Here is a 10,738-nt window from a genome sequence, read left to right on the forward strand (position 1 = left end):
AATAATTCATCCCAAGATCTTGTTTATTTTTAAAAATAAGATTCTCGAATTCATAGTAATCATGGATGCTAGTTTTTTGTCTAGTACATGATTTTCTGAGTTAATAACAATTTTATCCTTGCTAAAATCATGATATACTTCAAGGTTAGAATGTCTAAAGATAGTGAAAAAGGGTTGATTGCGCTGTAGAAAGTTCCTGGTGTGAGAGCTATTGGTTTTTCATTTCATAGTCAGCCCTGGTGTGCTACGTGGGTGCTTAGCTAGACTATGGGATGGAATTACTTTTGATTATTGAGTCAACCAGTGGCTTGGAATTAATTAGGGGGCTGACTCCGACATTCATAGTTTTTACAAATATTTGAGCCAAGTCATTACTGAAATTGCGTTTATGGTGCAGTGGATATATTCGAATGCAAATGAATGGAGTCTCTGCCTCTGGGTGGGTAAGAGATTCTGACAGTAGACACCTCACCAGCTGAAGGAATAAGCTGAACAAATCCAGATGATCTTTAGAGAAGTAACAATATCAAAGTCTAGAAAGCAAAGATCAGTTAGCTTGTGAAAATGCTAATGCTTCCTCTAATAGTAAACTCCCAGAATACCACACGAAGAAGCGATGGTGTTTTTTTCCTGGGTTCAGTTTTTAAGCTTTGCATACAGTGGAAATAATAAAGTTGGGATTAGTACCTATTTGCATAGAGTAAGTTTGTATTTGCTTCAGTAGGAAGCAGAGGAAAAGGCTTGTTAAAACAAGAAGCATCAATGTCCACATTCCAACATCACTCTGACCATGGAAATTATAAAATTAACTTAGATGATTCTAGTAAAAAGGGGTACTACCAACACTGAAAATAGTTACAGGTATAGCTGGCGTCCCTTTGGGAGCTGTACTCTGACTCTATGTCTACGAAGCATCCAGTAGGATCCACCTCTGACCCCTGACCGCCATTCCCAGCCCCGGTGGCCTGACTCCACCTCCTCCCCAGTGTCCCCACCCCCTCCTAACACGGAAGTTACCCCACATTTGAACCTGCCCTATCCTGCTAGAATCCTAGTCAGTTTTATCATCTTCCACTCAGGCATCTGGGGTGAATGAGTTTGGTATCAAGGAAAACTCTACCTGGGAAGATGTTTCCAAAATGTGTTCTTGTTGGGCCTTAACACTGGCTCTCAGAATGGCCAACTTTCTCCACCAGCCAAAGCTCACAGTACTTCAGTCTGGGAAACTGGCCCCAAGTGGAAGAACACCCAGGCTCCCAAAACCAACAGTATCCCAAACATATCCTTAAGTGCAAACTGCAGAATACTAACAGGATTTTTCACCCTGGCTCTTAAGACCTCTTAAGCTTAATATTACTGGACACAGCAGCGTGCTTTCTTCTTGGTGATCATTGCTACACTTGGAGGCCAGCAGTTCTCCTCAAAAAATAGCCTCCTTTTTTGCCTTGGAGGTGAATTTTAAGGGTGGCCCCTAACATTTCCACTCCAGCCACTGGTATCAGAAGGTTTCTGAGCCAGGCTTCCTCCCTGCCGTAGGGCTTCTAGGAAGCCTCAAGGTTCTATCCTGAACAGAGGAGCAGGGCTCACACTCAGCACTGAAGAGTCACAGCTGTGAGTGTGAGGAGCTGCTGGCAAGAAGATGGCTACCACTTAAAGTGCTTCCTAGCCAAATGCCGTCCAGTGTCAATGAATGAAAAATGAGTGAGTCCCCCCAGGCTGAAGAAATAGTTAAATGAATACATCCTGATTTATATTCTCTATTTTCCAAATTCCTCGATTAAAATGACCCATTCAACACACTTCTAAGGAAAAAAAGAAAACTATTTAATTCGGTTAAATGTGTACAAAATCTTCCCAGGAAACTGTCTGGTTGCAATTAGCTTGGAATATTGTGAGTTCGTTCCCCATGGGTCATATACAGAGCCGCTTTTAGGAGTCGGTTTAAAACTCAATTATGTTCAAATTATAAATTTGTAAATTGTGTGTTTCTTCTTAGCATATGATTTGAGCATTTAGTAGAGATGCTTTTATCGTGCAAATACGGGCCCTTCTTGGACTCCATGGGCTTTTACAGTAGGCCCCTCTGTAGCACCACCCTAGGCTAACATAGCCAGCTCAGAAGAAACACGCATGCTGGCTGAATTCTTGAGGACTTTGAGTGACATGAAACCTTCCCATGATCCTCAGTATACTATGTCTCTCAACACCAAACACCCAGGTTTGCTTTTCTTAATGTTCCTTGGTCCACCACTAGTCACTTTCTGCACAGGTCCCATTTTTCTCTTAGTGCCCCCAAGGCTTCTCTGTCATTGCTGTAAAGATAGAGTCCCCAACATAAGGGAACCCCAGCACTGCATTCTCTCAAAGGACTCCTCAGATCTGGAACAGGAGGAAGGTTTGAGACTGATAAGGGAAGCAGCCATTGACACCTCCCAGCACGGAGTCACTATAGTTCCTACTGAGGATAAAGGATGATGACTTTGATATCTCTGAAGCCCTCAGAGGTGTTAGCGTGCTCAGTGTAGGTGTTGTTAGGGGATGTTGCCCATTTTCTTCCTTCCTCAGTCATAGCCTCCTCCTTTTGATACCTTTCCAGATAAAGTACTCACTGTCAGAGCTGAGCTACATCAATGGGGTCATCAGTCAAGTCATTGCCCATGGGCCAGATTTTTTGTTTAATTTCTCTCTACTTATCTGCCTGTAAGAGCAAGTAAGAGACAGACAGACAGTGAACCCTTTTATCCTATCCTTTCTCATTTATTGAATCCATAAAATTTAAAATAAAAGCCTGTTAAGGAAATTAAGTGTTTTACACACACACACATACACACACACACACACACACACACACACACACACACACACACACACACACACACATGCACACACACACACACACACACACACACACACACACATTCCTCTCCCACACACCAACGTGTGTCAGGGAGAAAGAGTTAGCACTTCAATTGCAGATAAATCCAGCTTTTGTGGAATCTCCTCAGGGCATCTGAGAGAAGATCTATGTTGTTAAGATTAAGAAAGTTAGCTGGTGGACTAATAGAAGAATAGTATTTCCATTTCCCAACAATGATTAACCAATAGCTCTTGTCACCCTCAGGTTGACCCCCTAAAAAGGACAAGGAAGTGCTTGGCTTTCGTCCAACAAAAGCCTAGTTCTGATCCAGTCTGGACAGGAAAGTTCCTGCTGCCATTGGGAGTGGTCTCCAATAATGTGACCTTTTCTACTAATGCTTTTCATTGGTGACTGGCTCACAAGCCACAGTTATCCATGTATCACAGAAGCCTGTAATCACAAAGACTAACAACAGTGACTCACATAATAAGTTTCTTTTGTGAATATATTAATCAGTTTATTTTTTAAATGACTGAGTCTCTTTAATTCATTAGTGTATGTACTAGAAACTTGCTTCTTCCAGTGGCTATAGACCAAGCGAGTCTTTAAATGTAGTTTTATGTTTATTAAGATCCTGCCTAGGCCCAAAGAGAAGTGAATATAAATTACATTCTGACTGTTCGAGAACAGGTCCCCTACATCAAAGTTCGAGTCTCTCTTTTCTGCCAGTTACTTCTAGGGACAAGTGAAGGTTCAGAGGCGTGTAGTCATTATTCTCTATAAGAAGACAAACCCAGTGAGTCCTGGGAATTCTTAAATTCTCAGAAACAAAACTAACTCTACCCAGCCCACACTGCTTGTAAAATAAATGAGGGCTGGGGCTCTCCATACGAGTCATCAGAAGGGAGTGTGTTGTTATAACAGGTAGCAAGGGCCCTGGCTGCGGAGGAAGAGATGGCTGAACAGGACATGGTGACACTTGAATAATTGACACCTTCTCTTCCAGGTTCCTTTCAGCGCCACCATGTCACCCGTGCGTCTGCACTCCTCTAACCCCAACCTTTGTGCAGACATTGAGTTCCAGACCCCTCCTAGCCACCTCACCGACCCTCTGGAAAGTTCCACGGATTATACCAAGCTACAAGAAGAATTTTGTCTAATTGCACAGAAAGGTAACACTACAAGGTGTTTGACAGAGGGGAATTTGATGAAAGGGTCATTGTTACATCTTTTCATAGGTGAGGACAGCAGAAGGATAAACTAGTTAATATGTGGGTGGAATTCTGTCAATATGGGAGATGCAACAGGTTACAGCGTCTGCCCACCAGGACAACGCATAGCACGACCTTCAGTTTGACTAAGTCACTTGTCACTGGGAAGGAAAGAGGCAGAAAAACAAAGAGGGATTTGTTTCCTAGGCAGCCTGGCAAGATACTGTCTCTAGCCATCATTTTTCTCAGTGTAGTTATCTTATAATCCATATTTACTTAATCTTTGCCAGGAAAGAAAACAAAAGATGTATTCCTTTCTCAGACAAGTTTCATTCTCATGCTCTTCAACTTGGGTGAAGAATTGAGCAAGTGCTCAGCTGAGAGCAGCCATGGGTCACTTACTCGGCTCACTCACTGGCTTTCCCCTAGAGCCTGGGCTGACAAAGTGACCTCCACCATGTTCCTTGTGTATTGACAGCACACAGGGAAGGCTGCTCACCACCACACTGTTCCCCTGTGTATGGTAGCTTAGGGCTCTGAGGCACCAGGAGTAGACGCTGCCAGTCTCATCCCAGAACTGGTGGAGCATCAGGTCGGCTACACGGCACTTGCCAGAGCGTCAGAAGACAGCTCAGTTTTGCGGGACGGGAAGTCAGTCACGCTCTGTATACTGAGTTCTTAGTAAGAGTGTTTTGTGAGTTCCATTGATATAATCACCTACACTGTGGAAGGTTTAACAAGTGTGCTGGGTTGTCCTTTGTAGGGAGACTAGAATGCCCACCTGCTATATGGCGTTTAGTTTGCAGTAAATGACATTGATTTTTTGGTTTAAGGTAGCACCTGCTTGAGCAGTGTCCTTTTTAAAATACCCAGTGTTGTCTCTTAGCCCTTTGCACAACTCAGTGTATCATATTTCCCCTGAGGCTGCTGGTCCATAAGTTTGAAAATATCCTTGAAAAGGTGTGTGAAATGGAACGTGTCCTGAGAAGCCGCTTCAAAAACCAATGTGCAGATGTCACTAAATATTATGAACTTTCCATTTTTTTCCCCTTAGATTTTAATCTGCTGAAAGTTAACTAATTATTATGAACTTATTTCTTTTCGTGTAGCGCCTAGGAAACCCCTTGTTGTTCCTCTGCCTGTTTCCTTTCCCGTGACATGTTCCTCAGACAAAACTGAAGGTCCTGCGATGCATTGTCCCGGGAGGCAGGCGATGTAGTTATCTGATAATATAGTCGCTTATTTGCTTAGGAGAAGAAGGGGGTGAACATCGAGAACATACCTGGAAACTTAGCAAATAATGTACAATCTGAGACTGTCAGCAAGGTTATGCTGTGGTTTTAACAAGAGCCTCGGCATCCAGATTTACTCTTGTTCACGGTGATACTCTATTTACAACAGTCAGATATCATGTCAACTCCATAATCCTTAAATAATCATCTTATTATTTTTCTATGGGTTTGTCTGTTGATGCCATCCTCCTAACTCCTTATAAAAGCATTTTTCATGGCTTTGTTAAGTTGGGTGCTAATGTTGTGATCAGAGCCCATGGTATTCCATTCGCCTCAGATTCATAGCCAGGACTTTGGCTTCTGGGGAAGGTTGGCAGCAGTTGGAGAAAGAGAACACAAAGGTGAACACAGCACCGAAAAAGAATGAGCTGGATTGCAGCCCCAAGAGACTTTGTCACAGTCCTAAAGCTTCCAGGAAATTCAGGTTTCAATAGTGTCTTAAAGCCTGAGTTGAAACTACAGTTTTTGTTTTTGTTTTTTTTCATCAGACATCCAAATGTTCCTCACAAGAGGGACAAAATGGACAGATCCATGCCTTGGTTGGACTCTTTGGAGAGGCACTATGAGGCACCTTAAAGGCAACAGCACGATTAATTCCAGCTGTCAAGTGGTTAGCTTTCCTAGGGTAGAATCCTGCACTTGAATGAATAGATTGTGAGGCAGGGGCGTGGCTGAGGCAGGGGCACAGGCTCAGGACTAGACTTCCTCCCTTGCTCTGGCTCTGGGTTCCTCTCGCACTGCAAAATAAAACCAATTGTCAGCCTTATCTCTGAAAGAGATCCTGAATTCTTTGGGTCCCTGACACCTCCCCAGTTCCACTCCACCACTTGGTTCTGGCCACTCTTCTGGATGTCCATACCTCTAAAAGTCACCCTTTTCAAATAGGGAAATGCCTTTATTTGAAGACTTCCTATGCTCTTGAAACATGTAAATTCAACCTTTTGTGGTTTCAAACCACATGACTGCTTCCGATTCTACCAAGTTGTTAGCCACATAGGAAATGAGAGAAGAGGTGCGGTCTTTGCTGTTGCTTTTCAATCCAAGAGCCTTTGACAGAGACACTTACTGCTGAGAAAGCAATGTGGGTGTTGTTTTTAAAGCCAAATCATTTCCCACTCCAAAGGAACCAATCAGAACTTCTGGATCCACTGACTGATTTATGTTGACAAGACCCATAAGATGTTCTGTTTGGAGGTGTACACTCTGTGGAAATAACTATAATAACTCTTGAGTTGCGTGGCACTTTAACAGAATGGCTCTAAATATTATCATCAAACATGACAAACAAAACCTGCTTTCTTTTCCCTCTAGAGATATGAGTTAATTTCTGAGTATTGATGTTAAGAATTGATGTTGATATTTTGGATGTTGCTTCCAAACTGTGTTGGCTCAGCTGGTATGAAATATAACAATTTCCATTTTAATTAATTACAATTGCCATATTTGTTTTGGGTATAAATGCTCAGATTCTATTTAAAGCTAGTGGGTTTTTTTTTTCCTACAGACTGATTTTTTTTTTTTTTAATTTAGACTATAATCTAGTCTTTCTGGAAAAAGTCTGGATATCTGTTAGGATGCACAGAGGTTGGCATCCTGCATTGTCCTTCTACTGAGTTGAGTGTTTGTCTCTCATCTCTCTCCCCACGCAGTGCATTCTCTTTTGAAGTCTGCATTTAACAGCATAGCTATAGAGAAGGAGAAGCTGAAGCAGGTGGTCTCAGAGCAAGATCACAACAAAGGCCACAGCACACAGATGGCCAGACTCCGGCAGTCACTGTCACAGGTAAACCCAAGTGGTTTTGTATTCGTGGCCAACAGAAGATTCTAGGCAAAGGGTGAGGGGGAGTGGAGGCCAGCAATTCAAGGGTGGGGGTGGGGGTTGGGGAGGGTGGGGGAGGGTGGCGTGTTCCTCTGACATTCTCCCAAGACATTGCAGAGTCAGTATTGAATTTTATTAGTTTTCTCCTCTAAAAATGTCGAGGTAAGGTAAAAAGGAGCAGAAATTGCTGAGTATATGTGATTGTTCTTTGGACTCCTTGAATTAATGTCTGGGGTCATTTGTCAGCCCCTGATTTAAAAGAAAAGAAAACCCACAAGCATTTATACATGATGTACATGTTTAAGGAATATTCCAGAATATATTCAATCCAATGGTAAACAAACCAAAATCTACTAAGTCTTCCACACCTTATGTCTCCCCGCTTAGATTTTAATCTGTTGAAAGTTACATATTACTAACCTGTTTCTTTTCGGATTTGCGCACCCGGGGTTCTCTTCTGCCCACTATGCTCCCCGAGTTAGAGGTTTATATTTTCACATAGGTCATATTTTATCTTCCTAATAGCTAATGCACCCCAGTATACCTCAGAGTTGAGGTTTCGGTTATCAATTCTTGAAAGCCGCACACTTCTTCCTCTGTAATGAATATCTTCTCCAGTCAGTCCTCAAATGCACTCGGTTTGATTCCTTTGAGCATGCAATGCTGTGATGTAAATTTTTTCCCGTGTGTGAGAACTCAGTGTTTATATACAATATTGTTCACTTTCTGGTGCCTTGGATCAGAGTGAAGGAGCCGGCCAATCCTGGGTAAGTGGTTCTCCGTGTGGATGGGATCCTGCTTGAATCTGCCCGTAGTCCTTAACGATGAGATGTGACCTTCCGTCAGTGTGGTTCTGTACCTGATCTGTCAGTGTTTTCAGTATTTAGTCTCCCATAATGCAGTGCCAGTGTCTAGGCTACGCATGACCAGCCCCACAAAGCGCTGTCAGCTAAGGTACATGAGCTGCCTCCAGGGCCAAATCAGGACCTCAGGAGCATGCGCATCACCACGGCCCCTGTCTGGCAACTGGTAGAGGACTTCACTCATAACCTTGCCAAGGTTCTGGCATCTGCTCGTGTCGATAAATCTGTTCTTTGCTCTGTTGATACTAATTGATCCTCTGAGTCACTGTTGTGAATGCACCATGAAGCAGAAAGATCCAAATGGTAGTCAGACAAACATGTAGGTGTCATCTTGAAGACATACAAAACACACCCTAAACCCCGAAGGGTTGCGGTCTTTCTTTAGTGTATTTGATGTTGGAAGCCGGTGACAGGAACTGAGCATATACTGACAAAAAACAAGATTTGTTTCTTGCTTGCCGCTTGCTTGCTTTGGGAAGCTTCTTGTTAAGACCCAGCATGGGCTGGAGGTCTGGGGGTAGGGCTAGGCCGACCAAATCCTTGCCTAACATGTACAAAGCCCTAATTTTAACCCCTAGCACCACAGAAAACTGGGCAAAATGCCACCTGCTTTATGATGTCAGTGCTTAGGGTGGGGAGGCAGGAAGATCTGGTGCTCAAGGCCTTCCTTGGCTACACAGTGAGTTCAAGGCCAGCCTGGGATTCATGAAACCCTGTCTAAAAAATGGATAGAGATCTAGGATTTAGCTTTGGCTGACTCTAGAAATACATGACTAGGAAGAGAGGTCACAGGGATAGAAAACCATTTGCTTCATTCGAGCATGCATGTAAATGACTAGCTATTATGCAAGATGTGGAATATTGTAGACCTGGTTCCCCAGAAGTTCATGATCTTGTTTTTAAGATGAGCACTGTCTACCCAGGAAAGAGTTAAAGAATTCCATTCACAGCAGGGCTCTATGGGACTTGGGTTGTTGAAAAGCAGGAGACCAGTGTGGGGCAAGCACAGCCAGGGACCCAACCCCCTTGGGAGAGTGCTCTGAGGGAATGAAGAAGGATCCCACACTAAAGTGAAGGAGTGAAATACAGGGAGGGTGTCAACTTCATCAAAGGGTCAAAGGCGTACACCCTTTGAGTTAAAGGACTTCCACTGAGTTAAAGTACAGTCCATTGGGAATTACAGAAAGCTCATACAGTTTCCCTCCTGCGTGAGACTTCTTTGCATCTTAAGTCAGAGCCTCAGTAGATTTTCCTTGGGTTGTTTGGTTTGGGGTGCAGATTTTCTTCCTAACCCAAGGACTCAAATGATTTGAAAATAATGTGGGCCTGTTAACGACTGTTGCCCGTGAGACACTGGAGAGTCCCATGTTTACACGTGTGTATCATGGCTCCTGCCTACACTAACAGTATCATGTCCATGCGTATTCCCCATGTGAGCCAGCCAAGCGCTCACTGGCTACATTGCAGTCACTGCCGAGGTGGGATTCTGCTTTAGGTACCACAGCCTTTGCTTAGGCACCGTTTACTCTTCTATAGTGAAGTGATGCTGATGTTTTAAACACTATAGAGGAGGGTCCAGAGAACTGGTGGAGAAATTCTTCCCTAGCTGGTCATTAGATGATAACCAGCCCATTGCGGACTACACAAAGGAATACATTTATGCTAACAATGATGAGGAAGGCTTAAAGAAATTTATCTACCAGAAATGGACATTATTATGGCATTCTGTATATATTAGAAATATTAGTCAGGTATGATAGTGTGGAAAATGGATGAAACGCAGGCAAAAAGCAGTTGGTCAGATTCATTATCTTAGACTGTCCTATGATATGTGAGATAATATTCCTAAACCAAAGAGGTGGGGGAAGGACTGAGTTTGCGAGATGCTATGGGATCAACATGGCTTGGCCGTCAGCTGAACATTTGACATGCTCGACAGAGTTGTAATGACGACAATGCTGCATTTTTATAAAGCCTCTCAGTATTTATCATATCAACTGAACCAACTCCAGCACCCTTCAACAGGTGGATAGCATCTGAAGGAGATGAGATGGGCACTCCTCACTACGTGCCTGGGATAAATTGTTAGCTGCCTCGAATAAGTAGAAACTTGCAAGGCTGGAGAGACCAATAAATTCCTCTCCCCTCATCTCTATGGACACAAACACAACCCATGACAAGCAGAGATGTTAAGACTTAATGTGTGTAGGTCAGGATGTTTTCTTTGGCATCTGTCCCTTATAGATGCTCTTACTTAACGTCAGCCCTCATTTTATGGCCACTAAAATCAAACCACAGAGTATTATAGAACTAAGACTGCTTTGGCACTCCTACTTAACAGAACAGCCAGTCACGTATCGGGGTCCGCTTTAGTCTGTCTGCAGAATACTATGCTTTGTTACTGTTGCTGGCTGGGTTTCTCACCGCAGAATTTGTACACAGCTTGTGCTGAATATAGTATGAATTGAAGCTGCACACATGCAAGCAACAGCATAGACCATCTACTGCAGCCGCAACTACTGTATTTCACTAAGTCGACATGCCACAGTCATTAAGCAAGTCATTATTTTTGTGCATTGCTGAAAGAGAGAGGGGGAAAAAAAACATTTCTGTGAGTTGAACTGACGCGAGCTTCAGAGGTATGTGCTGCAGAGAAATGTGCATTTAGAATTATGGAAATTTTTTTTTTTTTTTTT

The 10,738-nt window shown here is 43.1% G+C and overlaps 1 protein-coding gene across 8 annotated transcripts in view; it reads left to right on the forward strand.

Moving 5' to 3' along the window:
- Window positions 1-10,738, forward strand: part of Osbpl6 (oxysterol binding protein like 6) — a 190,511-nt gene that overhangs the window by 151,090 nt on the left and 28,683 nt on the right. For 5 of the 8 annotated variants that reach the window (XM_021195072.1, XM_029536029.1, XM_029536030.1 and 2 more), the window contains 3 exons: window positions 3,864-4,029; window positions 7,010-7,143; window positions 7,923-7,946. In XM_021195072.1, coding sequence (XP_021050731.1) covers window positions 3,864-4,029; window positions 7,010-7,143; window positions 7,923-7,946 — 324 coding nt within the window. The remainder of the gene's footprint in view (window positions 1-3,863; window positions 4,030-7,009; window positions 7,144-7,922; window positions 7,947-10,738) is intronic. The other 3 variants (XM_029536031.1, XM_029536032.1, XM_029536033.1) reach the window with 1 other exon arrangement.

Source organism: Mus pahari, chromosome 3 (genome assembly GCF_900095145.1).
Source record: "Mus pahari chromosome 3, PAHARI_EIJ_v1.1, whole genome shotgun sequence".
In the NCBI taxonomy this organism is placed as follows: domain Eukaryota; kingdom Metazoa; phylum Chordata; class Mammalia; order Rodentia; family Muridae; genus Mus; species Mus pahari.